The 24,865-nt window shown below is 48.5% G+C and overlaps 1 protein-coding gene and 1 long non-coding RNA gene across 5 annotated transcripts in view; one reads left to right on the forward strand and one right to left on the reverse strand.

The window, feature by feature from the left end:
* Fndc3b (fibronectin type III domain containing 3B) overlaps nucleotides 1-24,865 on the reverse strand; it is a 318,394-nt gene that overhangs the window by 45,524 nt on the left and 248,005 nt on the right. For all 4 annotated transcript variants that reach the window (XM_028875811.2, XM_037206506.1, XM_028875812.2 and 1 more), the window contains 5 exons: nucleotides 6,955-7,079; nucleotides 5,226-5,400; nucleotides 3,632-3,718; nucleotides 2,094-2,232; nucleotides 126-197 (listed from right to left, as the gene is read on the reverse strand). In XM_028875811.2, the coding sequence (XP_028731644.1) occupies nucleotides 126-197; nucleotides 2,094-2,232; nucleotides 3,632-3,718; nucleotides 5,226-5,400; nucleotides 6,955-7,079 (598 nt within the window). The remainder of the gene's footprint in view (nucleotides 1-125; nucleotides 198-2,093; nucleotides 2,233-3,631; nucleotides 3,719-5,225; nucleotides 5,401-6,954; nucleotides 7,080-24,865) is intronic.
* LOC119088144 lies at nucleotides 12,710-13,220 on the forward strand. Its single transcript, XR_005091723.1, has 2 exons — nucleotides 12,710-12,788; nucleotides 13,139-13,220. It is a non-coding gene; the product is annotated as an uncharacterized LOC119088144 (long non-coding RNA).

Raw genomic sequence — 24,865 nt, forward strand, 5'->3', positions numbered from 1 at the left:
GACCACACTGCTAACTCTCTCATGAGAACCAATGGCTGCCTGCTGCTGCTACTGTGAAGCTCTGACCACATCAGGCCAAGAACTCAGGGTGTGAATGCACTGTACAAAAGTTCCCAAAGTGTCACCTTCTGAAGTTCCATCTGTGATTTCCAGCAGATACTTTAGGATTTCTGAGCCACCGCTGTCCTTTGGAGCATCTGGAGAGTAGGCAAACATTGTTAGTCAGGAGAGGACAGGGTGGTACTGGGAAACATCCTCACAAAGAACAGCAGAACTCACCACTACGTGGCCTTCAGTCTGGACTGACCAAAAGGCACGGTTCATTGTTTTCATGACCCCTGCCCCTTGATTTTTTTTCTTGAAACAGCATCTCATACTTCAGGCTGGCCTCAAAGCTTCAGCAATTCTCCTGCCTCAACACCCTATCCCAGTACTGTGATTACAGGTATGAGTCCCCAACACACAATGGCTCCTCAGTGTCAAGAAACTGAGTTCTATCAGGCTTCTATTTGAGGTTGTTGAAATGCAGAATGGAAGGTAAGAGTTGGCATTTATTTAGTGAAACATGCATGCAACTTGACGAGTGGGATGGTTATTCCAGAGAATTCTGAAGTGGCTCTTTAAGAATTGGTGATTTTTATGCAAAGCTGAAATGTTCAGATATTGATCTTGTTTTATTATTTTTACTTCATATATTTTATGAGCAATTAGATTCTTTTGAAAAATGAGAAGGGGAGAGAAAAAAAAAGGTATTGACAAAATGAATAAAATGTTGGAATGGAATACATTCACTCTGTCACACCTTCTACCAAGGGAACATTCTATCCCCACCCAGGGAACCAGTCCAGCCCCAGAGCTGTGATCACCATGTGCACCAGGCAGTGTGGGGAGCACACTCTGTCATTTACCGGGGTCCCCTCTGTCACCCTGGATAAACGCTCACAGTCTCTGCTGCAAGAGCTTTTTTTTTTTTTTTTGGAGTATGAGAATGTGAGGCAGAATAATTTTGCCAAACTGTGAAGAATTCATGTCTGTCAGCAGCCTGCCACCTCTATATCCTTGGTCGCAGGGGAGACTTTCCAAGGTCTTGACTTCACTCACACGGACTGAGGAAGCTCACTACCCAGGCCTTTGCATTGCTCACACATCCTTCCATAACAACATTCACAACAATAGTGATAAGGACAAACCCAGCAGAGTGCTGAGGTGAGCAAGGGGAGAGCTCGGGGGCAGGCTCCTCGGAGAAAGGACCACAAGCAACCCAGAATCCCCCACTTTCTTTTAACCATACCTGTCTCCCAGGGAAAGCGGGCCTCAGAGTTCTTTGGTAACTCAAAATAGTATGCCTGAGCTTGGTCTCTGGTGATGGTCTATGCATTAAACACACCCCACAGACAGTACCTTTAGAACTCTAAATTTTTCTGTTTTGTCTTTCACTTTCTATTTATGCATATTCTTACATGACATTAGTGCAAAACACATGTCTTAACCACTTTACATATAATCACAAATGTTACAACCACGCAGTAATATGCATCTCCCTGAAATGACCCACACTGTAGAGATGAACTTCAATGTCCTCCCAGGTTATCTCAGACCAAGTGAAATATCCTGAAGCTCAGGGTGGTGGTCACATAACAAACAACAAAAAAACAGAATTCTTCCTATTTTATTGTAACACTTTGCAAGTTAAAAAAATTACATACCTAAATTTGAAATCTCAGTATTAATTGAAAAATATTTTTCTAATAAATTTTTCAAGGTGAGTCATTAAAGAATGAATTATCTAATCATGAATCCTGAGACTCAAATCAACAATGCATTTAAATAAGGAGGAAAACTGTAATATAAGAAAATTATGGAACAAATTAAATATTCTTAAAATTGTTCATTTAGAGAGTCAGTCCCCTAAAGTCTGGCCATACATTAGAACCATTGCATTCTCCAGTCCTCAGCATGCTTCTCACACACGTGTAACACATGCGTGACGCCCTCACACATGGTATCATGTCTCTGTGTTTGATTTGTCACTACTGAAGTTAAAATGAGTCACAAGGGAACAGCAGCAGCTGTCAGAGCAGAAGAGTACGTACCCCACTTGACACTGAAGCCATGAGACGTGACGGGCCCTTTAAGGAGGGGTCTGGTCGGGGGTCCAGGTCTGTCAGGGCTGGTTGTGCACACCAGGACCTCGCTGGGGCAGCTCCTCCCTTCCATGTTAGAGGCAGTCAGCTGGAACGCAGCCGTGAGAAGAGAGCACACCCAGGTTACAGGCTACAATTAGGTCAATCGTGTCTTTGTAACATTGCAAGGTCAGATACATACTCTGATACATCCACTATCCATCCATTCATGCTTTCTTTCTTCAGACCGACGATTTAACTGTTTGTGATCACTTATTTTGTTTATAATTTGGTTATTAACAATTAAAAATAAAACTATAAGGTAGGTTTTAGCTAAAGATATTTGTATGTCCTTACAAGAGGAAATACAAGCCTAGGTTAATGGTACACGCCTGTAATCCTAGCACGTGGGAGGTGGAGGTAAGATAACTGCGAATTTGAAACCATTCTAGGCTACGTAGCAAGTTCCAGGCAAGTCTGGAATACAGAGTAAGGCCACGTTTCAATAAAGGAGCAGGAAGAGGAGACTGTAGTGGCAGCATATATAAAATCAGTTTGTTCCCACCCTTCTGTGCGGTCTGGTGAAAAAACATGGATAAACCTGACAAAAACTTACTTATGAAGAGTCAGACAGTGCCACCTGGTGGAGAACGTCAGCAGTACAGCTATGCTCCGGGAGCCAACATTGGTATTTTTAGCATACCAAAAGCAATTATATTCCTCAAATAGTCAGTCACAACATTCTGCTTGATAATTTGACAAATACTGGAGTGACTACATGCCAAATTAAATTACTTAGCCCTAAAATTAGAGATGGGAGGGCGGAGAAACCTCAGGGCATATGAGGAAGAAGGGTGCCATGCACAGGGCCAACACAGGATGCTGTGGGATAGGAGGAGGCACTCATGAGCGACACAAAGCAGCCTTCCCAGATCACTATGGGAACATTAGTGGTGGCAGTTCTCAACCTGTAGGTCACATCAGATATCCTGCATATCACACGTTTACATTACGATTCATAACAGTAGCAAAATTACAGCCATGAAGTAGCAATGAAATAATTTTATGGTTGGGGGTCAGCACAGCATGTGGAACTGTGCTAAGTGGTCGCGGCATCAGGAAGGTTGAGAACCCCTGGCCTAAGCCGCGGAAGGGGTTGGAAAAAGGAGAGAAACAACAGGCACAGAGCGAGCGGAGGGCACTGGACAGCCAGGGCGTTTGAGGACAAGTGGCACAGGCAGGCAGCAATCGCCAGGGAGGGCAGGGACACACAGCCGCAGGTCAGGGGCCTCCCGGCTGGACACCGCCCTCGCTGTAACAGCATCTTCTCGTGCGGTTTTCTGTCTAGAAACCAGACTCTCAAATTTAAATACGGTGGGTGCTGGGAGGTGTGTGCTACTCTGAAGGTGCTGTCCATTTCAGCCCCTTTCTGGCCGGCAGACGGCACTGGAAACGGAAGTGGAGAAACACTAAACAGTCAGTGTTCGCACCCAGGCAGTAAGACTCACCCTGAATTTGTACTGCGTGCTTCTTTTGAGATTTTTCACAGTACAGGTTAGATCTTCTCCACTGTACTTTGGGTGGAAATGGTTATCCTGAAAAGGCAAAGCCAGAAAGAGTCATCAGAATCATAACATCGGGGCCTCAAATTCCAAAGGACCCAGAGCTTTTTACTGTGGCTTCCTATCTCCACCAGTGAGCCTGGAGGCTGGCAGCCACTGTTAACGGAGCATCAGGGTCCACCGTGCCGTGGACAGCTTTCTAAATTCAGGTCTCATCTGTCACCCGGCAGTGTAGCCTGGCTCTGGCCAACTGTGTATGACAGAGCAGTTAGCGCTTGAAATATTTTCATTTAACAATTAATTTGTCCTGAGAAAAGCCTGTTGATTGGGAGGCTGACATTGCAAACGGCTGTGCAATAGCAGGCAGGCAAGGTTCCTGAGCTACAGCGCTCTCTTCTGGCTAAGGGAGGAAGCACAGCTTGGGTGGGGAAGGACATTCTCCTTTAAGGGTAGACCTTCCTGCTGTAGGTGAATACACTGAATTCATTCCATAGTGTTCTCCATCCTCTCTCCCTCTGTCCCTCCCTCCCAAGCAGCTTCTGTGTATCAGGATCCCTTCCGGCTCAAGAGAATCAGCCTTGTGAAAAGGCATACAGAACCTGGTCCACAAGACACTTACATGTTATCTAAAGAAGACAATCGAAAAAATAAAACCCTACACACACAGCAGGCATGCACACCACATGGTGTTGTGGGCTGTGAAGGCATATGAAGGCAAGAGGCAGGCTGCTGGAGCTCCTGAGATGACGCCACAGCAGAAGGGGTTGACCAAGTACAGTAGCCACATGTGGCTCTTGGGATTCAAACTCAATACAATTAAAAATACAGCTGCTTTGGTCAGTAGCCATATTTCAAATGCTCACAGCACATGTCCTACATAAACTATGGGATGTGTCTACCACTGCACAGAGTTCTACACAACAGAGACGTTCCAGAGTGGTCAGGCAAGGCTGTCCTAGGAGGATATTTGCTGAGCTGTGAGAAGAGACCCAAAGGAAACCAGGAAAGTGAGGACAGTATCTTCAAGGAGCTCCCTGCAGGAAGACACAGGAAACACAAGTCCACAACACCGGGGCACAGCGGGTAAGTAACAAGGGCAGAGACAAAACCCAAGCACACAGGGCCAGTGGGGGTGGGCATCAGGAGAGCTGTGGCCCCTCTGCAAGAGGGTGGCCGGGTGGCATGTGCTCTGGACAGCGATCAAAGAACACGAGGATGCTGCTGGGGCCCCGCTGAGGGGCCTCTGCGCTCGCTCAAGGCAAGGGGAAGGCTGTGCCCAGGAGGCCTTCTTAGCTGTGGAGACGGTGAACAGTTGCTAGATTTCTGGATAATTTTGAAGGAAAGTTTGAAAAGATTTGCTGTTGATTATATCTGGGGTCATGGGATGAGTCCAGCTGAAAGGACCAGAAGCCATTTGCTGAGCTGCAGAAGGGCACTTTGACGTGCACAGCAATGATGGCCGTGGTAGAAACAGAGTGGCCTTGACTTTGGGTAGGAAAGTGCCATGATGCTCTGTAGGTCCAGAGGCTGCACAACTCACATTTTCATCCTCCTGGATGTCCAGGGTGTAGGTAATTACTTCCTCAGGTGAGCAGCCTTCTGGCCTGTTCCATTGCAGTGTGATCCAGGTGACGCCAGCTCGGACGAGCCTGGGTGCTGAAGGCATCTGTGGGATGTTACCCAGTGTATAGCACACCACCTCCTGGCTGTAACCACTGCAGAGGAATGAACAGAGGAGACATCAGTGAGATGTTTCCCAGTGTAGAGAACACCACCTCCCATCAGGACTGTGTCAGGAGTCCCCGCATTTTAGAAGTGGGATAGTATGCCTCTACCTAGCCCCACTGGTGTGTGGTGGAAAAGGATCCTGTACACAGGACATTTCCCACCGCAGCTCTCAACTGTCCTGCTGTGCCCGCATTGCCTGCATTTCACAAAGGCACTCCAGCTGTAACAAAACTGGCTTCTGATTTCATCTCCCTCAAAAATATAGCACAGCACCACATTTATCAAGGTAAGAGCAGCGGCTACCAAAAGACTTCACACGAATGTGTGTACAAACAAGTCATGTTGTTGCAGGATCATGAGTTCTACAAACTGTTTTCCAAGTCTGCGGTGCTCCTAACTCATTTAAAAATTCCTGAACAATAGGAGCCTGTATCGCTCCAACTTTTCTGGTTAGAAAACTCTGAAGCTACTGCTTCTTAGGCACCGGGAGTGGTTCTAAAAGTCTGTGATGTTACAGAGGGGTTCTCCAGGCTGGGCAGCTAACCACTTAGTCTAAGGTGCCGCCAGGAAATGAAGACTTTTCCCTTGATCGAGAGTTACCCAGCAAGAACTGAGACATGGTCTTTTTTCAAAGCCCCTTAATCAACAGGCTCCTTGGTTAGGCCCCCCTCTTCCCCTCCTCCTGCAGCCTGGAGACACCTGCAGACAGGCAGCCCGGTTTTCCCTGATGCTGTGACCCTGGAGACACCTGCAGACAGGCAGCCCGGTTTCCCTGATGCTGCTGTGACCCTGGAGACACCTGGATGCTGTGACCCTGGAGACACCTGGATGCTGTGACCCTGGAGACACCTGCAGACAGGCAGCCCGGTTTCCCTGATGCTGTGACCCTGGAGACACCTGGATGCTGTGACCCTGGAGACACCTGCAGACAGGCAGCCCGGTTTCCCTGATGCTGTGACCCTGGAGACACCTGCAGACAGCGCCCGTTTCCCTGATGCTGTGACCCTGGAGACACCTGGATGCTGTGACCCTGGAGACACCTGGATGCTGTGACCCTGGAGACACCTGCAGACAGGCAGCCCGGTTTCCCTGATGCTGCTGTGACCCTGGAGACACCTGCAGACAGGCAGCCCGGTTTCCCTGATGCTGTGACCCTGGAGACACCTGCAGACAGGCAGCCTGGTTTCCCTGATGCTGTGACCCTGGAGACACCTGCAGACAGGCGGCCCGGTTTCCCTGATGCTGTGACCTGAGGACAATGGTCGCTCTGCCACATTTTCTTCGTATCAGTCACACAAATGAAAAGGAAAGGCCTGGAGGACAGACACATTGCCGCGTGACACAGAACAAGGAGCAGGTGCTGGGCTGGGCGGACGCCCAAGAGGATGACCTCCTTCACAAAGCTCTACTGCCACCTTCCTCTTGGTCCCCGGAACCTCCAGTGGGCCTCACAGCACAGCCGAGGCTGAGTACGGTCAGAGTGCTCTGTCGACCTCAGAGGCCTTGAAGCTGAAGGGCCAGAAGAAGAAGAGACGCCATACCTGGTGCCGATGTCATTCCGAGCAGCAAGCCTGAACGTGTAGCCCATGGCTGGACAGAGTTTTGTCAGCTTGCAATGCTTCTGGTTCCCAAAGAAACACTGTCTGAAGCCACCGTTTCTCTTTCCCTGGAAGAGCAGAGGCGAGCCGCGTTATTCTCTAGCAGAGAGGCACTCAGCACACTGCACTCTTAATTTTCCTGTTTATTAGCATCATTAGACTTGTTGACTCATTCATTTAAAAACTTTAAAAATTATTGTACAAACAAATGGGGGTCTGCTGTGACATTTCCAAATGGATACAATTTAAAAAAGCAAATTACTATAAGAAAATGAAGACATATTTTAAACAACTGCTGAAATTTCTAGTTTGGGTGAACTAACAACAGAAAGGGCATCCAGAGAGGGCCCATGTTGACCATAGAGCACCCACAGGGACGCCTCACCCTGACACCAAAGCCACTCAGACCTGCCACAGACCCAGAGCTCTTCGGACTTGCATTTCTCGCAGGGTTTTAGTTGACAGTATCAGAAGGTCTTTTCAGACACAGGACAATGTGGCAATAAGGACCGCGACTGCTAAGGTCTCCCTCACTTGGGTTGGTGGTCATGGCCAGTAGAGCATGTGAGTTTCTGACAGAGCCGAGGATTGCCACCTTGGAAGGGGCCTGGCCTTTCTCAGGAGTCCTCCCATACCCCAAGGACCCGTCCCTGCAGCTGAACACCAGGCAGGTGTTTCTTGTCTCTTCTGTCACAGTGGCCTAAACCCCTTGACACACACATTACAGTGATAGTGAGCTGTTTGTTTACAGATCCCTAAATACTGGTCACAAGCCTTTGAATCATCTGTCCACATCTGTTTTCTTCCCACAAGAGCTCAACCACTATGCATAGACTTGAACGTCAATGTCCGACGAGCTTGGAACACTGGTGGAAAGCCTATATACACCTCCCTGCCCCCATGCCACGCCCCTCCCCACGCTGTAGTCATTCTAAGTTTCTTATGAGTATGTGTCAAGTTTGTTGGAATACATTGCTGGCTGGTTACAGGTCTCCCATAGTCTGGCCTCTTTCTCTAAACTCAACAGTATGGAAACTCCCTCAAGGCTTCCTGCCCTCTCCCTGCCCTTATCTGGAGAATGCTCCTGGGTCTGGAGGCCTGACCTTATCTGAAAGTTGTCTCGAAACCAGATTCCTGACTCATCTTTGGCTTGACCTTTGACCCGGATCCCTGCTGGAAGACTTGTGCTAGGAGGCTCTGCTCCAGGACCCCACTGCCACGGACAAAGCCTTGAGACAGGAGCGTGCCACCTAATGTAAGTGAAGTCTGTCCCCAGGCTCCCAATCCTATTTGCTCCTTATAGTCTGGAATTAAGTTGAGCTGATTCACTGAAATCTGTCTCCCGGAGGGCTGTCTCCGTTTGTGCTCATGGGCCGCATACAAAACTTTCTGTCTCCCCTTCTGCCTCTTTCCCCTCTCAGACTGAGGCCAACACCAAGAGGGAAGGAGGCCCCCACATAAGTTCTTTTATGTAAAAAGAAAGACACATAGGCTGTCCGTCTTTTGACCTGGGAACTGAACCCGTTTCTATACATCATAGGCAAACGTTCTACCACAGAGTCATTCCCAATCCCCACACTCCATGTTCTTCTAAGACAGGGTCTCCATAGTTTTTCAAGCTGGCCTTGAACTTGTGACCCTCCCTCACTAACCTCCTGAGTAGCTGGGTTATAGCCTAAGTTACTAGGTTGAGTCCTCAAGTGGGGTCTCATAGTACCACACTTAAGGAAAAGGACCATTTAAATTGGGCCATGTTCAGAGACATAGAAATTCATATAAGGATTTTTCTAGAACAATATTTCCATTCATAATGCATATCTTATCTTATTAATTGCCCATGAAAACAAACAAGCAAACACACTAGCCTGGCATGGTGGTGTTCACATACAATCCCAGCCTCTTGAGGCACAGGCAAGAGGATCTACACAATTTGGGCCAGCCTGGCCCCAAACATATTGAGTTTGAGGTTAGCTAGGGTTACAGAGGAAGATGCTGTTTCAAACAAAACAATGCAAGCTCACATATTAACTAACAAATCCACAACAGATCTAACATTCTCACTGAGTCCAGAGACTCCAGGAACATTCTGAAACTCTCAAATTACTTCTGTAGCATGAAGCAGCGGGCAGTTTTCTTCTAGGCCAATTCACGCATCTCCTTCTGGTAAGCAGGCTCCGAACACAGACTGTGAGAACGTATTCTAGGTGACATGTAATTAAAATCAAATGCATAGAGCAGACAGATGAAACCCAACAGTGAAAACTACACTGCTCACAGCTCCTCCCCAAGCAAGATGGCGCTGTCTCTGACAGAAACCCTGATGGCCCTTAAGATTCAAAGTTCATTTTGTCAAGGGTTCAAAATACATTCAGGTGCAACTATGGACAGACGGAGGATAGAAAGTGGAGTATTTTCCATCGTGACCGAGCGAAGTCATCGTGTGCTGGACCTTTGCTGACTGTCACCTTGAGTGCTAAGGTTGGTGTCGTAGATTTAGTCATAGAAAACTGTTTGTGCATCTATTTGCCTGATTGTGCCCAGGGCCTCACTACACGGCATGAGTGTTTCATCCAGTGTGTTTGTACTCATTTCAGTAGTACCAGATCTGCCTTTCTTCTGCCTCCCTTCCTGAACTCCGAGTAAACGGTGTGAGAAAGGAACGCCTCGCCAATGAGGCTGTTAACGATTCCAAACCTTGGCTTCCCTTCAGTGCCTCATTTTCCCTTTCTCTGCTTGGCCTCCATTATCCATTTCTGGTACTTAGAACTGTAGCCAGGAAATAAAAGCCAGTCTTTTCTCACTAGTCAGTTTGCTGTAATATATAAAGGCCATACTGTCTATGACTTAAATCAGGAGGAGTGGAGAGGTGTCAATGTAAAACCTAGCATTCTCCTTTCAAAGGAGTGTGGCTGCAGTGTTCACATGGGACCTGGGAATGGAAACATCCCTCTGCCTTTGAAGAGCAGCAGCCTGGCGACTTTAGACATAGTATTCAAATGTTCCTTCTTATTTATTTTTCCTTTTACATTATGTGTGTTTGTGTGTGAGGGTGGGCTTGTACAGGGGAGTGCAGTTCTTGTTATGGACAGAAGGGGGCGTCAGATCTCCTGGGACTGCAGTCAAAGATGGGAGGCATGGTGTGGGTGTGGGGACTGGACTCCAGCAGGCCATGCGCTGCACGGCCGAGCTGTCCCTCTCCAGCCTCCAAGCTTTCTTTAATAACAATCCCTGAGGTGTGCTACCATGCAACTAGAACTTAGGAATATACAATATTTGTTGAGTTTGATCAGGTAATTAAGCTTTCCAGAGTTAAAGAATCGAAGCTTTTTAGAAGTCACCAAGGATAAAGCAAATCCAAGAGCAGGCAGGCCATCAAAATATTTCAGACAACAGAGAAGTGTTGGAATAAAAGAAAACATTCACATTAAAAACTGGAAAGAAAAAAAAAGCTGACATTCACAAAAGCTATTGCCCTTCCAAAAGGGGCCACCAGAGGAGAAGTCAGGAAGGAGAGACCAGCCATGCAGGGATACACACGCATCTTGCTGGCCTGTCACCAGCCTGGCTTCCACACGGTGCGTAAGAAATGCAGTAAGTATTATTGAAAGGGCAGAGAAAAAAGAGAGTCAACACCCCGATAACATTTGTAACAGACCTCCCCCCCATAAGTACACAGGAGGCTTGGGGATGTTCACAACACCAGGAGATCGTGGGTTAGTAACAGCGACGGATGAAATTCTGTTTTCTGTTGGCAGCTGTAGACAGGATAAAAAACCCCAGCTAATGCCTGAGACAAAGGACTGGGAGATTCCAAAGAACTGACAGGAAGGATAATATGAACGCTTATGATTTTTTAAAATCAGAAATTAAATACGTAAAAGCTGTCACTGTCAGTGAGGGTTCACATTGTGTAGATCATGGCTTTCACATTTAATAGGATTCTGAGAGAGAGAGAAGCCTATGGAATGTTCTCTCTTCTAACAAACTCTAAGTGACACAGGATTGCTGCAATGTGTTTTACCTGGAAAACTTACTGTGTGCGTGTGTTTGTGTGCACATATCTGGAAGTGAGCGTGAGTGCAGAGCTGGAGGAGAGTCTTGGGTGCTGATCCTAGGCTCTGTCCACCCCCTTTAAGGGCAGTTTCTCAATGGGCCTAGACCTCGCTCACTTGGCTCAGCTCTCTGCCTCCTACCTTGGGGCTGGGACATCATGTTTTTAATGTGGTTTGGGGGAGTTGAACTCAGATCCTTACGCTTGCATAGCAAACATTCAACCTTCTTGGCCCAGGCAACTCCCCCCCCCCCCCAACTGAAGTCAGCCATTACAAAGTTCTTTGCTACGATGGCCTTAATAAAATGAAATTTGAGACAAATTAAACATGGCAGAGATTTTGAAGATTTTAAGAATTAGAGTACATTTTCTCTTACCCTTTACTGCCTATTCAAATATTTCTATCTTTTTAATCTATAGTTAAAAATTAAAGTTGGTGATTTAGTAAGTTTATACCTTTAGAAAAGTAATTTATTTCCTCCTCCCCCAAAAGGGAACACTTTGCTGAACTGTGGTGAGTCACTCGAGGAAGGGAACACACGCTTCCGCTTCTCAGGAGCAATATCCCTAGGTATTTTAGCCCTGTCCTCATCAACAATCTGGTCAACCATGGGCAGCAGGACAGCTGTGACCAGGCCTAGTTCTGACCAGTCACCACTGCTGGGTTCTCCATGGTGTGGTGCAGAGAGGAGACCCGGGTCCCCAGCAGCACTGGGACTTCGGCGGCTAGGTGCAGCAGGTCCTCTGAGCACACAGTCTGGAGCAGCAGACGTGCAGACAGACTCTGTGCTGTCCCTGGTAGAAACTGAATGACAAGTTTATCCCAACTGGAGAAATGGATAAGAGGAGCCAGGCTCCCAGCCCTGGTCAGTTTGAGGCAGACCTGGCCACTGGGCTATTGACCTACTTTGACATGAACTGGAATAACCCCTGCCTGTTCTGACCTGACTTCACTGCCAGCGCCTGCGAGTCCCAAAGAAAGGCTGTCTTTCAGGGTTCACTGGCTTGCTTCCGTTCATAAACTGCGGCAGGCACCCATGCTTGTTTCTACAGCTCACTCTGAGTTCATCCGAGGGCAGCGTTAATCTTTACTAGAATGTGAGACAGTCTTGGAGTGCAGACCAGCCTTGAGGTGCTTCACTTCCAAAACTGGGCTACTTCCCTTTCCAAGTTCCATGATCCCTACACCTTTCTAGCCCAATGGTAGCAGTTCATCACCCTGGGGAGCTATTTTCTGAGCAGGGCCCAGATGCTGCCCCCACCCCACAAACTCCTGGTCAAAGCTGCTCTCAAGGAAAAGGACTTGGACTTGCCAGCCAGCTGGCTTGTGTTCATGGCATCTTCAGACCTTCCTATTCCTGAGATCCCATCTCTGCTCCCCTTTCCTCTTCTCACGGAAGAAAAGCACTGCTCAGCTCACCCCGTCAACCCTGCAGTATGTCTGTGGAAGCCTGGTCACCGTAACAGTATCTGCTAGGCTGCACCCCTCATCTGCACCCCTCATCTCAACTGGGTGAGCGATCGCTTCCCTAGATTTCTACATTCTAAAGCAGCCGCCAGCTGCAGGGAGGAGAGTCACAGCCTTCTAACAGAACTGAACACACGTGGTCAGTGTCGGCCTCCCCTCACGTTCACATTTGGTGGCGAGTCTTGACGACAGTGTGCATATTATACTACATTCTTTGGGCTCCTGCTTTCAGAGGAACGGCAACGGCCTGCCACTTCTGTAAGTTGTTCGAGCAGGGATAGGTAAGGGTGAGAGGAGGTGGTCAAGGAGGCGCCTATGTGGGTACACGGCAGAGCAGAACCTACTTCTGCAAACACTTTTAGGATGGATGGTCACTTCTCCCCAAAGAGGACAGATGTCTTACTACACACTTTATCTTAAAATGAAATTTGGGAATAAATTAAACATGGAAGAGATTTTGAAGATTTTAAGAATTAGACTACATGTTTTCTTTTACCCTTTTACTGGTTATTTAAATATTTCTATCTTTCTAATCTATAGTTAAAAATTAAAGTTGGTTAGTAAGTTTATACCTTTAGAAAAGTAATTTATTTCCTCCTCCCCAAAAGGGAACACTTTGCTGAACTGTGGTGAGTCACCCAAGGAAGGGGACACACGCTTCCGCTTCTCAGAAGCAGCAGACACACAGAGGTGGGTCTGACCCTCCAGAGGAGCACAGTGCCTTCCTTCCTGGGAACAGAGACCCACTGAGGCATGCTCCTCCAGCTACCTGAACTGTGCTGAGGACCTCGACCTGCCCTCTTACCAAATCCTGTTTGCACTCTCTCTCCCTCCTGCCTCTGCCTCTCTCTGTCTCTCTCTCCCTCCTGCCTCTGTCTCTCTGTCTCTCTCCCCCTCCCGCCTCAGTCTCTCTGTGTCTCTCTCCCTCCTGCTTCTGCCTCTCTGTGTCTCTCTCTCCCTCCTGCCTCTGTCTCTCTGTCTCTCTCCCCCTCCCGCCTCAGTCTCTCTGTGTCTCTCTCCCTCCTGCCTCTGCCTCTCTGTGTCTCTCTCTCCCTCCTGCCTCTGCCTCTCTCTGTCTCTCTCTCCCTCCTGCCTCTGTCTCTCTGTCTCTCTCTCCCTCCTGCCTCTGTCTCTCTGTGTCTCTCTCCCCCTCCCGCCTCAGTCTCTCTGTGTCTCTCTCCCCCTCCCGCCTCAGTCTCTCTGTGTCTCTCTCCCCCTCCCGCCTCAGTCTCTCTGTGTCTCTCTCCCTCCTGCCTCTGTCTCTCTGTGTCTCTCTCCCTCCTGCCTCTGTCTCTCTGTGTCTCTCTCCCCCTCCTGCCTCTGCCTCTCTGTGTCTCTCTCACTGTGACATGGTCTCACTACAGAGCTCTGGCTGGCCTGGAACTTGCACGGGTTCTCTGACTACATTTCTGATACTCCTTTCTCCTGCTCTTCCTTCTCTCCTGAACACACAACAGAAAAGAAGAAGGAAGAAAAAACATTTTGTGTTCAAACGTCTGATCTCCTACCTAACAGCCCAGGTCCAGGACCTAAGCATCTGGTGGCGTCTATCAGGACTCCAAGCAGTCAGGGAAACCTCGACACAGGGAGTGTTTGGGACATGGAAAGCTTTCATTCCCTATCTGTGCAAAAAGGAAGTCATTCTCCAGGCCTCACATGTCCATAGGGGCGCGTGTCTCTCAGAACCAAGTAAAGAAATGACACCAAGCTTCTGGAACAGTGACAAACAGAGCCTCTGCCTCTCTGTAGGGATATTCACCTCACAATCATGACCACCCCGAGACTGCCATGCCGTGAGGAATCCCAAAGCCAGCAATGACCTCGGTACCAGAGAAGGAAGCTGCCTCAGAGGACTCCTACTCAGTCAGTGAGCCCTCCCAGCCGAAACTCAAGATTTCACAGAGCTGACTGACTATTCCCTGAGCCCAGTCCAATCCCTACTCCAGGATTCCTGAGCACACGTAAGAGACTGGAGTGCTGTGATGTTGTCGGCCGGCAGAGTGTCACCTAGCACGCACCAAGACCTGGGTCTGATGCCCAGCACCCCATCAACAGGGCAACCCCACACATCTGCGTCACTGCACACGGAGTGGCAGGCAAGGGGACCAGGAGTTTAAAGACAAACTAGTCTATAAAACAACTGAGAGGCCAGCTCGAGACACATGAGTCTCGGTCTCAAAAATAACCACCTAACTGAAGAATGTGATTATTGCAAGCTATTATTATAGTCATCTCTTTTACAGTTTCATACGCATTCATTCGATGCCCCTTGTCCTAATTTCAGCAAACTTTTATCAATATCCCTGCTTGCAGAAGACCACATGCCTCCCCTAACAGGTGTTCTGCTTTTGTATACCCTTGAGTACACGCAAAGCCATCCAGTACCCTAAAGGACCTTTAAAATGGCCCCTTAAAATCACCGCAGATGCAAAAAAGAGAGTCAAACTTCTGGACGCCAATGACTAATCCAAACTGCGCCCCCTCCCCCCAGTAATGCAATTACTTCATCTAGAGAATTACAATTTAGACCAAAGAAAAATCCTGCTTTCTTTTTATAGTCCTGAGATGGAAACCAGAAACTCAGGCATGACAGACAAACACTATACTACTGAGCTACATTCCCAGTCCCTGGGTTAAAACTTCTTAGCATGCCTTTCCAAGGTCTGAGCACAAACAAAACAGCTTTTCCCAGGCCCTCCACTTCTAAGCGGGCTCCCGGCTCTCTAAGAGTACACAATGGAAAAGAGTTCCAGGAGAAAAGCCAATTGACAGGAGGTCAGCCTGCCTGAAAACTGGTAGGGAGGTACATCAAAAAGTACTTGATTCTGTTTATAGGACCGGACTAATTTTTAAAGTTAAAATGTATTTAAAAACAGCATGTTACTGTGTGTGTTAATTTGTCAAAGAATGTAACAGAAAGACTGAAAACAGTCAAAAATCCTTTTTCAAGTAGTTTTTCCTCTACTGAACATCCTCGGAGCAGCTGTCTTCAGTTTGTGGGAAGACGGACTTTCTACAAGGGCTGGCTTCGGCTTCAGGAACTTAACACTTCTGGGCTAATTCCACACACATAATTCACAAGCATCCCAATTAATTCAGGCTCGTGTTTGCCTGCCAGAGTAACTCTGTACACCGCGAGGGCTGTGGTGCCCTGGCTAACATTCCCAATGAGCTTGGCACCACCCATGATGGAGGAGAGGATGCCCAATGAAACTGGCACCCACAGATGAAGCTGGCTGGTATTTTCAATTGCCTTGAAATTAACAGATTAGAAATGTCCCCTTGTTTATTCGCACATCTTCATTCTTGGCACACAAGAATGGGGGTGGATGGCCGAGTTGGAAGGATGCTTCCCATCCAAGTGTGAGGACCAGAGCTGCATCCCAGAATCCATCTAAGAAAAAAGAGTGTGGTGGCACTGGCTCATAATCCCAGAGCTGGGGACACAAAGACACAGAGATTCCCGCGACTGTCGGTCCTACTTGTCTCAAAGACACAAAACAAAACAAGGTAGACAGAGCCTGAGGAATGGGACACCTGCCTCCATGCATGCCCACACGAATGCACACAACCAAGAACCCCAAGATGAGGGTGGAGACCCCACGGGGAACCAGCTCTCTCTGGCCACATGCTTATATCCTTCCCGGTGTCACCTCTTGCACTGTCCTGACTTCACTTTCCAGGGTGACTGTCTGCTAAGTTAGTTATAGGGCAGTGACTGTGGCGTCCCCACTGTGTGGCTGTGGACACGGGCCACGTCACCGAGCTGGCTCTCTGCAGGAGTACAGTGTAATGTGACAGAAATGCAATTGAAAACCAAAGAAGTGAGTCTGCACTGGCCAGGCCCCCGCCAGGTCTACGCCATGGTTCAGTCTGCTCATGCGTCTATATTTAGATGTTGTTCCAGAACTGGCAGACCCCAGGCAACATCAAAGAGAAACATTGGAGGTGGGGGTCTCATAAAGGGGAGCTGGGGACACTCCACATCTGGGTGGATTTACAGATTTTCTAGTGCCAGACTCCACTCTACCCTCACGCTGGTTCAGGAGACCTTTCCAAGACAAGTAGCGGTGGGGTGGCGGCTTGTGGCTGCACACACTGAACAAACAGCTTACATTTCATGCCCAGGAACACTAGAGATTCACTTCCCAGGAGAGGCTTGGTTACCTGAAACAGGCAGGGACAGTCGGGAAGTGCCTAGGTTCAGAGAGGCAGCGTGGCTGCACGACACATCTCTCCAGATCCTGGCATGGTCAAGGGTTTGAGGACTGCTGTGCTGAGAATGTTCCAGTGAGTGGGGAAGGAAAGGAGCAGAGGCGGTTAACAAAGCAGCAGCTGCCTGGGGCTGGGGGATGGTTCCGGCCTCCGGCACTCGAGGTGGCGTGTGCCCATGACATCAGTGTCGGAGAGCTGGGACAGGAGGTTACCTGGAGTGTGCTGGCCAGTCTGGCTGAACTGTGGAGCGCTAGAGTTCTGAGAGATCATGGCTCCAAAAATAGGGTGAAGAGATCAGAAAAGACATCAGACATCAACCTCTGGCCTCCACATGTTCACAGCGTGTGTGCGCGTGCGCGTGTATACACACACACAGAGTTGCCTTACAACTGATATCTGAACTGAAGACTAGCTGGCTTGGCCCACCACACAAGGAAGGCTACAGTGCCTACCTTCTAGCTGGCCACCAGTAAACATGGCAGAGCAGACAGAGGAGGTGCTAGGGATTGAGATGAATATTTGTGTTTCCTGCAGAACCTTCCCACAAAGTCTGCTTCTAGTCCACAGCCCCATTCTGCACATGCAACAAATAGAGAGAGAATCTGCCCAGTACCAGGATCCTAAAGAGGGGCTCCTCTCCTTTCAACCGTGCTTCTGAGTTCTTAAGACCTCTGTGCTGAATAGTTTTATGCCAACGAGATACAAGCTACAGTCATCTGGAAGGAGGAACTTCAGCTGAGAAAATGCCTCCATAAGATCAGGTTGTCGGTGAGCCCAGGGCGGGGGGGGCATTTTCTTATTTAGTGATTGGTTGGGGGAGGGGGGAGTTGTGCCATTGTGGGTGGTGCCATCCCTGGGCTGCTGGTCCTGGGTTCTAGAAGAAAGCAGTCTGGGTAAACCGCAAAAAGCAAGCCAGTAAGCAGCTCCCCTCCATGGCCTCTGCATCAGCTCCTGCCTCCAGGTCCCCGCCCTGCTTGAGTTCTGTCCTGACTTCCTTCAGTGATGAACAGTGACGTGGAACCCTAAGTCAAATAGACCCTCTCCTCCCCAGATCGTTTGCTTATGGTGTTTCATCACAGCAACAGTAACTCTAAGACAGCCTTCTTGGCTGGGTTTCTTCATCTGCATCTCTGGTTGGAGAAGCCACTCCCTGGCTCTCTTACAGCCCTGGCTGTGGTGGTAAGGACTTGTGACATGGTGAAACATTGCCATTTTACCAGGGAAGGTCTAGCTTACTGCACTGGAGCTAAAGATCAACTGTGATGGACTCATGCCCAGTGAGCCCTCGACCCGACCCTGTTCCCCGTAGGTACAGTCACTGGAAAAGATCTAAGACTACATCTTCCCTTGACATTTCTAGCCAGATGCTGGCAATGAGGGATGGAAACCAGGACTTCTGATTTCCTTCATGGAGTAAAGGTAGTGTGGCATGCGTGTACAAAAGTGTGTGTGTGTGTGTGTGTGTGTGTGTGTGTGTGTGTGTGTGTGAGAGAGAGAGAGAGAGAGAGAGAGAGAGAGAGAGAGAGAGAGAGAGAGAGAGAGAGCGCATGAGAGCATGAGTATGAAGGCCTATGTAAATGTCCTTGCCACTGTAACGGAACCCCTGACAGAGGAAAGTAGAGGGAGAGCTTGCTTCGGATCATGGTCCCTCAGAATGGTAACAGTACAGTGGAGTTCATGTGAGGACCATGAGGAGGATGCTCTTCATCCTGGTACACCAGGAAGCAGAGAGAGCTGGACCAGACCTATGGGTAGGTATAAGCTTTGAAGGGCCACTCCCTAGTTAGTATCTCATCTATCAGCCAGGCCCTATAGCCTGTCTCCACGGCCTTCAGCTAACTACACTGCAAAGGGAGATGTAGTATTCAAGACAGTAGCCTGTGGAGGCCACTTCAGATTTAAACCACAGTAAGCTTTTACGTGGGTTTCGAGGAGCTCAGCATGTCACTCAGCTTGGTGGTGCTGCCCTGCCTTGCATTCCTATGATAGCTGTCACTTGACAAAGAGTCACATGCAAATTCATTGTGACAAGAAGCACTCTGAGAGGTTATCAACTCCTGGGCCACACAAGCGACTAGTTAACAATAAATAAGTCACCAAACTCCTCCTGTGGAGGCAGCTCAATCCTTCAATGAGCTGAGCTGTCTCTCAATCCCCAGAGATACTGAGGAGCTGCTCTGTGAGTCTGGACACACCCCAGATGGTTTGTGCACTGCAACCATGGATACAGCATGGACTGTGGTCTGTTAACAGAGCTCATGGGCTCTTCCTGCTCTGACCTTTTCTGTTCTCTTGTCTTAGTGCTCAGCATCTCTGGGTTTCCTTAAATGGCAGTCCATTCAGTTCCAGAGCTGTATAGGCTCCAGTCACTGCAACACAGATGTGAGCTTCCATCCGACCAGCTTAGCCACATGTGAGAAGGTTCTCGGGAGCTTCAATCATCTCAACCCACAGAACTGTGCTGTGGATGACTGATTGATAAATAAAACGCTGACTAGCCAGTAGCCAGACAGGAAGTATAGGCAGGACAAAGAGAGAGGAGAATTCTGGGAAGTGGAAGGCTGAGGTAGGGAGATGCTGCCAGCGGCCACCATGAGAAGATGTAAAGGTACCAGTAAGCCATGAGCCACGTGGCAACTTATAGATTAATAGAAATGGGTTAATTTAAGATATGAGAACAGATAGCTAGAAGCCTGAGTCATTAGGCCAAACAGTTTAAATGATATAAGCATCTGTGTGTTTATTTTATAAGTGGGCTGTGGGACTGCAGGAGCTTGGCGGGACCCAGACAGAAAACTCTCCAGCTACAGAACTGGTTTTCTGGTTCTTCCACAAACTCCCTCTGTATCCCAACAGAAGCCAAGCCAGCAGCATTTGGACATCGGTCTATGTGTGCCCCGACAGCAGCAACCCTGATTAAAGTCCTGGCAGAAGCCAGTCTACTCCCATACTGTCCTTCACAAGGGATTTACACATGGGAGGGAGTACACTAAATCTGCTGTGCTAAGTCATGTCAGCCAGTCATAAAGTAAGCGTGTCATAAGATAAAAGACACTATCTTTCAATTGCAGAGACTGAGGCTCAGGGATACAACTGATTGCTGAGGTACCGTGACCTACCAGGTCAGTACTTTCTCACTAGTGAACACAAACACAGTCTCAGGAGATCCACAAGCACTCTGAGTGACTAGCTGAGTGCCACCGCACTCAAGTGTGCACACACGTACAGTATCAGAGTCCAACATTCAAGCTAAGTGTCCATCAACACTTCCTTTACAGAGCTCTTTTTTTCCTAAAATAGAAAAAGTTCTTATTTAACCACAAAAGACACAACTTTTTAAAAAAGCTTTTATTTTATTTTATTTTATTTTTTTAAGAAAACAGCCAGTTCTTGGTCCATTCAGAAAGCTTTAGGCTGAGAAGGCATGTACCTGGTATGAATCTAAAGGCTCTCACCGCTTTGTACCCTAACCTAGAGACCTCTGTAATCTCTTAGTCTGTAGTTAATCACTCCATGTGGCTAAATTTATGGGCTAATCATGTTAGCTATTAGTAGATAAATACAAGAAGCTGGCCCTAAGAGTGTCCATGAGTAAGTCAATCCCCCATGCAGCAACTCCCTCCTGCCTCCACCACAGATTGCTGGGAGCTCCTCAAGCAGGAGGGAGCTCAGGGAGGATGGGCACAGACCTCTGCAGGAACAGGGACCTTGTACTACTTCTTGTCTCTCACTCACTCCCTTGGGAAGGAAGCTTTGTGCTGTGGATTATGCTCATTGTTAATGAAGAGTGGATAGGCCAGTAGCTGGGCCAGAAGCTGAGACTTTAGATTCACACCAGCTACATGCCTTCTCAGCCTAAAGCTTTTTGAATGGACCAAGAACTGGCCGTTTTCTTAAAATAAATAAATAAATAAATAAATAAATAAATAAATAAATAAATAAATAAATAAAAGCAAGCTTTCTTAAAAAGTTGTATCTTTTGTGGTTAAATAAGAACTTTTTCTATTTTAGGAAAAAAAAAAAAGAGCTCTGTAAAGGAAGTGTTGATGGACACTTAGCTTAGTGAGAGAGCCAGACTGAGAATTCTGGGAAGGAGAAGGGAGGAGCCAGCCAGACACAGAGGAAGCAAGATGAGAATGTCGCACTGAGATAAGGTACCAAGCCAGGTGGCTAAACATCGATAATAATTATGGGTTAAGTGTAAGAGTTAGTTAGTAATAAGCCTGAGCAACTGGCCAAGCATTTATAAATAATATTAAGCCTCTGAGTGGTTATTCAGGAACTGCCCGGCTGGAGATAACTCGCTGTCTACGGCTTTGTGTTGAGAAAACCGGTGCCTAAACACTGCTTTGCCTGATGTTTAATAAAATGCTAAGGGGCCTGGGGAGATGGCTGTGGAGGTGAAGTGCCCGCTACACAAGCCTGAGAAATGTGAAGATCCAGGTTCTGCCCTGAGGAGAACTGAGGAGGAAGAAAGGCGGATCTCAGAAGCTCACTGACAGCCATCCAATAGAAACCTGCTTGGAAATGACTTCTGCCTCCAGGCTCCTGCTAAGGAGTCTCTTGAGGGGGAGCTCTGGCTGGAGACCTATCTGCAAACAGGCAGGGCCCTTGTTTGGTGTGGCAGGAAAAGCCATACCACTTCAAGTAATGAAAATCAGCATGTGTCAAGTGAAAAACTGATCCCCCAGCTGAGAAGACAAGGATTCCAGAAGGTTCCATTCTTAGCTGCTCAATACCATTGTATACTGGGTTATCTCACATGGGTTTAAAAACTGAGCAGTTACCAAGCTAGTTACCAGGGCAGAAAAAGACCTCAGTCTTTTATCGATGCCCCACCAGTAACTTTCAGGTGAACTCCAGGAAGTGAGAAAGCCCTGGCCACGGCTTGAGTAAGCTCCTGGCTGTTGCTCTGCCCCCTTCTGGCCCTCACTGAGCCCTCCCCCAACCCCAGCACTGCGGTCCCAGCAGAGCCAAATGTCGGGCTTTATTTCAGGGTGGCTTCACTGGAAAGGCTTGAAAGCTGGGCTTCAGGTCCTGTACTCAAAGTTTACCAATATTTTCAAAATGTTTGACTCATCCCCTTTGGAGCGGAGATTACAAACGGAGTTTCCTGGAGCAGGAGGCGCTGCTCTGTGCTGGGTACTAAAGCCTGGGACTCTAAAGGACACCTAGACACATGGTATACATGTGGACAGGTACACCTTCCCTCAAAGTTATGGCCCTGGGCTTGGTGGGAAGACATGGGGCTGGCGAGCTTCCTCAGCACAACTTTGAGATTCTTCCATCTTTAAAAATGGTTTTATGCTTGTTTACTGTCTTGGTGTGTATCTCTGAGTGTGTGCATGCACACAAGGCATGCAGGGGGTTAACCTGAAGGTGCCAATTATGTCCTTCCATGATGGGTTCCTCTACGTATACCCCGCAATTCTTCTCTACTCAGGTTTATTTCTGCAGCCCCTAGACAGCCCAGGGGTGCTGGGTGTGTGGCCGAGGCAGACAGCGGTGGAGAGGCAATGGGAGGTATGGTTCCCGGAAGGGTTGTGGAGGCAGGACCTGCAGTGTAACGGCCCCTCCCAGCCTCTTACTCCGCCATGCTGTACTAGAGCGGAGTCCAGAAATAGGCCCTGCACCAGGTGCTGGCTCTAGAAACCACCCGAAGGTTCCAGAGGGGCAGCCAGCGGCGCTTCATGCGTCCTTACTTCCTGCAGGCCTGATGCCGTTTTCTTTCTCTGAACACCTGCCTGCCTTCCCTGTGGCCAGCGCCTGGGCAACATGGGAACAGAGACTCAGCAAGCCACTCTGAGGAGGGCTGGCGATTCTTTGGTCCCACTTAGACACAAACTACTAGACTATTTCTCTAGAAATTTCACTTCTAAAATGATAAGCCGGTCAAGAACGAACTAGCTACTATTGCATGTAGTCTCATTGCCGTAGTCTATAGAACCATTTTCTAACCTTTCTAGGTGGAGTGGAGTAGAAATGTGGGGTATAAAACAAAGAAGTGACTGGCTGGAAAGTGAGGAGCTCATGGCCAGGTTTGCTTCATTTGCATACATTTGCATATGCTCAAAAGCACTCAGGAGAAGCGCCTGAAGCCTGCTCAGCTGCCATGGGGGAGAGAGTGCTAGCTTCCCAATCACTCTCCTCTCATGGACAGTCTGCCATGGGGAAGCAGGAAGGGCCATGTGCCAAGAATGCCTGAGTAATAAATGAATACATCAAATAATACTGAAAGCAATCCCCAAATGCTCTGATCAGAAAAGGTGGAAAACAAACCACCCACTTAGTGACGGCATGGATGCTTGCAAGTGGATGACTGACTGACTGTCTCTGCAGCCGCCGCCGCTCCCCAGGTGGGATAACTATCTCTTAGTCTGTGTTCTCTGTGGCCCTCTGCTGCCAGAGGCTCTGCCAGCCCTACAAGGTTACTGTTAAGCTACAGAGCACAAGAAGAGCCCTCTGTTGGCTTGTAGGTGAGAGGCAGCCTGGTATCTCCAGCAGAAGGCCGCAGAGCCAACACCAGCAGGGATGTGAAGGTGGGAGAGGAGAAAGAAGCATAAAGAAGGTAGAGGATTAAGTACAAATGGGGGAGAGAAAAAGGAGACCACTCATGGGGAGGCACAAGGCCCCAGGCTAACCACTGAGTACTTTGTGATGACCAGTCCATGGTGGGTGTCACACCAACACACTCCCTTCCACTGCTGGTTCCTTCAGGGGCCTACCGAGGAGGCTTTCCACTCAAGCACTCAATTTCTCTGACTTTTCTGACCTGAGATTGTCACTGTTCTAGGAAGACAAACAGCAAAAAGCACAGGGCAGAAAGCCGTGCACGGGGGTAAGGAGGTGGTTTAGCTGGGAAAGTGTTTACAACATGATCACAAGAACCACATAAAATCCCAGGTACAGGGGTGCGTGCTTGCAATCTCAGCACTGGGGAGGCAGAGACAGGCCGACCCCAGGGGCTTGGGGGTGAGCCAACTGGGTTCACCTACCTACACCTATGAGGTATTTATAAGGATTCTAAAGTCACCATGGCAATTGTCTTTGGTTACTCAAAGCTGTTAAGATGCAACCCAAATGCAAATACACTCCACAGAAAGAAAGCAGTCCCTTCTGTCACTTCAAAATGTCATTGTTAACTATCTGATGTATGTAAATGTTCCATTCTTAAGTTTTTCATTCCTGACAAGTCATGATTTTGCTCTTGCATACATTCTGAATTTTGTAATCTCTTCAAATTTAAGTCACAAAGACTAGCTAACTTGAACTGCTCCCCATTGGTTTTCTTCTTTCTTTTTTCCATGTTCTGTTTTTCCGTCCTTCGCGTCCTTCTCAGACCACACGAGGGGAGGGTGAAGCACTGGCTGCCTGCAGCGGAGGGAGGGTGAAGCACTGGCTGCCTGCAGCGGAGGGAGGGTGAAGCACTGGCTGCCTGCAGCGGAGGGGGGGGGGGGGGGGGGGGGTGAAGCACTGGCTGCCTGCAGCGGAGGGAGGGTGAAGCACTGGCTGCCTGCAGCGGAGGGAGGGTGAAGCACTGGCTGCCTGCAGCGGAGGGCCACAGGAACAAAGCCACAGCAGCACCTGCCCTGCACAGGGGCTCCTGCAGGAGGTTCTGGCTGGACTGGGAGAGTGAGGACGGAGAGCCCTTGGGCCCCTGGCTTGCAGCAGAGCAGCTCTGAGGACAGGCTCACTCCATCATGGGCACTGTCCCTGTCACAGGACGGTCTAATTCACAGACTCATGCAAGGTATGAATGAGATTTCATGTGCTGTTCCACTCCCAGACAGACATGAGGAAGGGCACCAGTCACACTCCAAAGAAGAAAACTAAAGCATGCTTACCAAATAGCAGGCTTTGCCTTATCAAAACCATCCATACAGTGGAGATGAAAACACAACCAACTGCAAATACAAATTAATGCCCGGGGAGGCGGTGGAATTTGGAATCGATAAGACCTGCCTGCCTTCAGTAACAATGCTTGCATAAAAGCAAGTTAATTTATTTTAATGCACGATCCACTGTACTACTTCAATCCAACTGCTTTTCCATCGTCAACAGCTACCGAGCTAAATGTCTGTAATGATGTTGCATTTCCCTTGTCTGACACGTCTCAGGAA

The sequence above is a fragment of the Peromyscus leucopus genome, chromosome 6 (genome assembly GCF_004664715.2).
Source record: "Peromyscus leucopus breed LL Stock chromosome 6, UCI_PerLeu_2.1, whole genome shotgun sequence".
NCBI lineage: Eukaryota > Metazoa > Chordata > Mammalia > Rodentia > Cricetidae > Peromyscus > Peromyscus leucopus.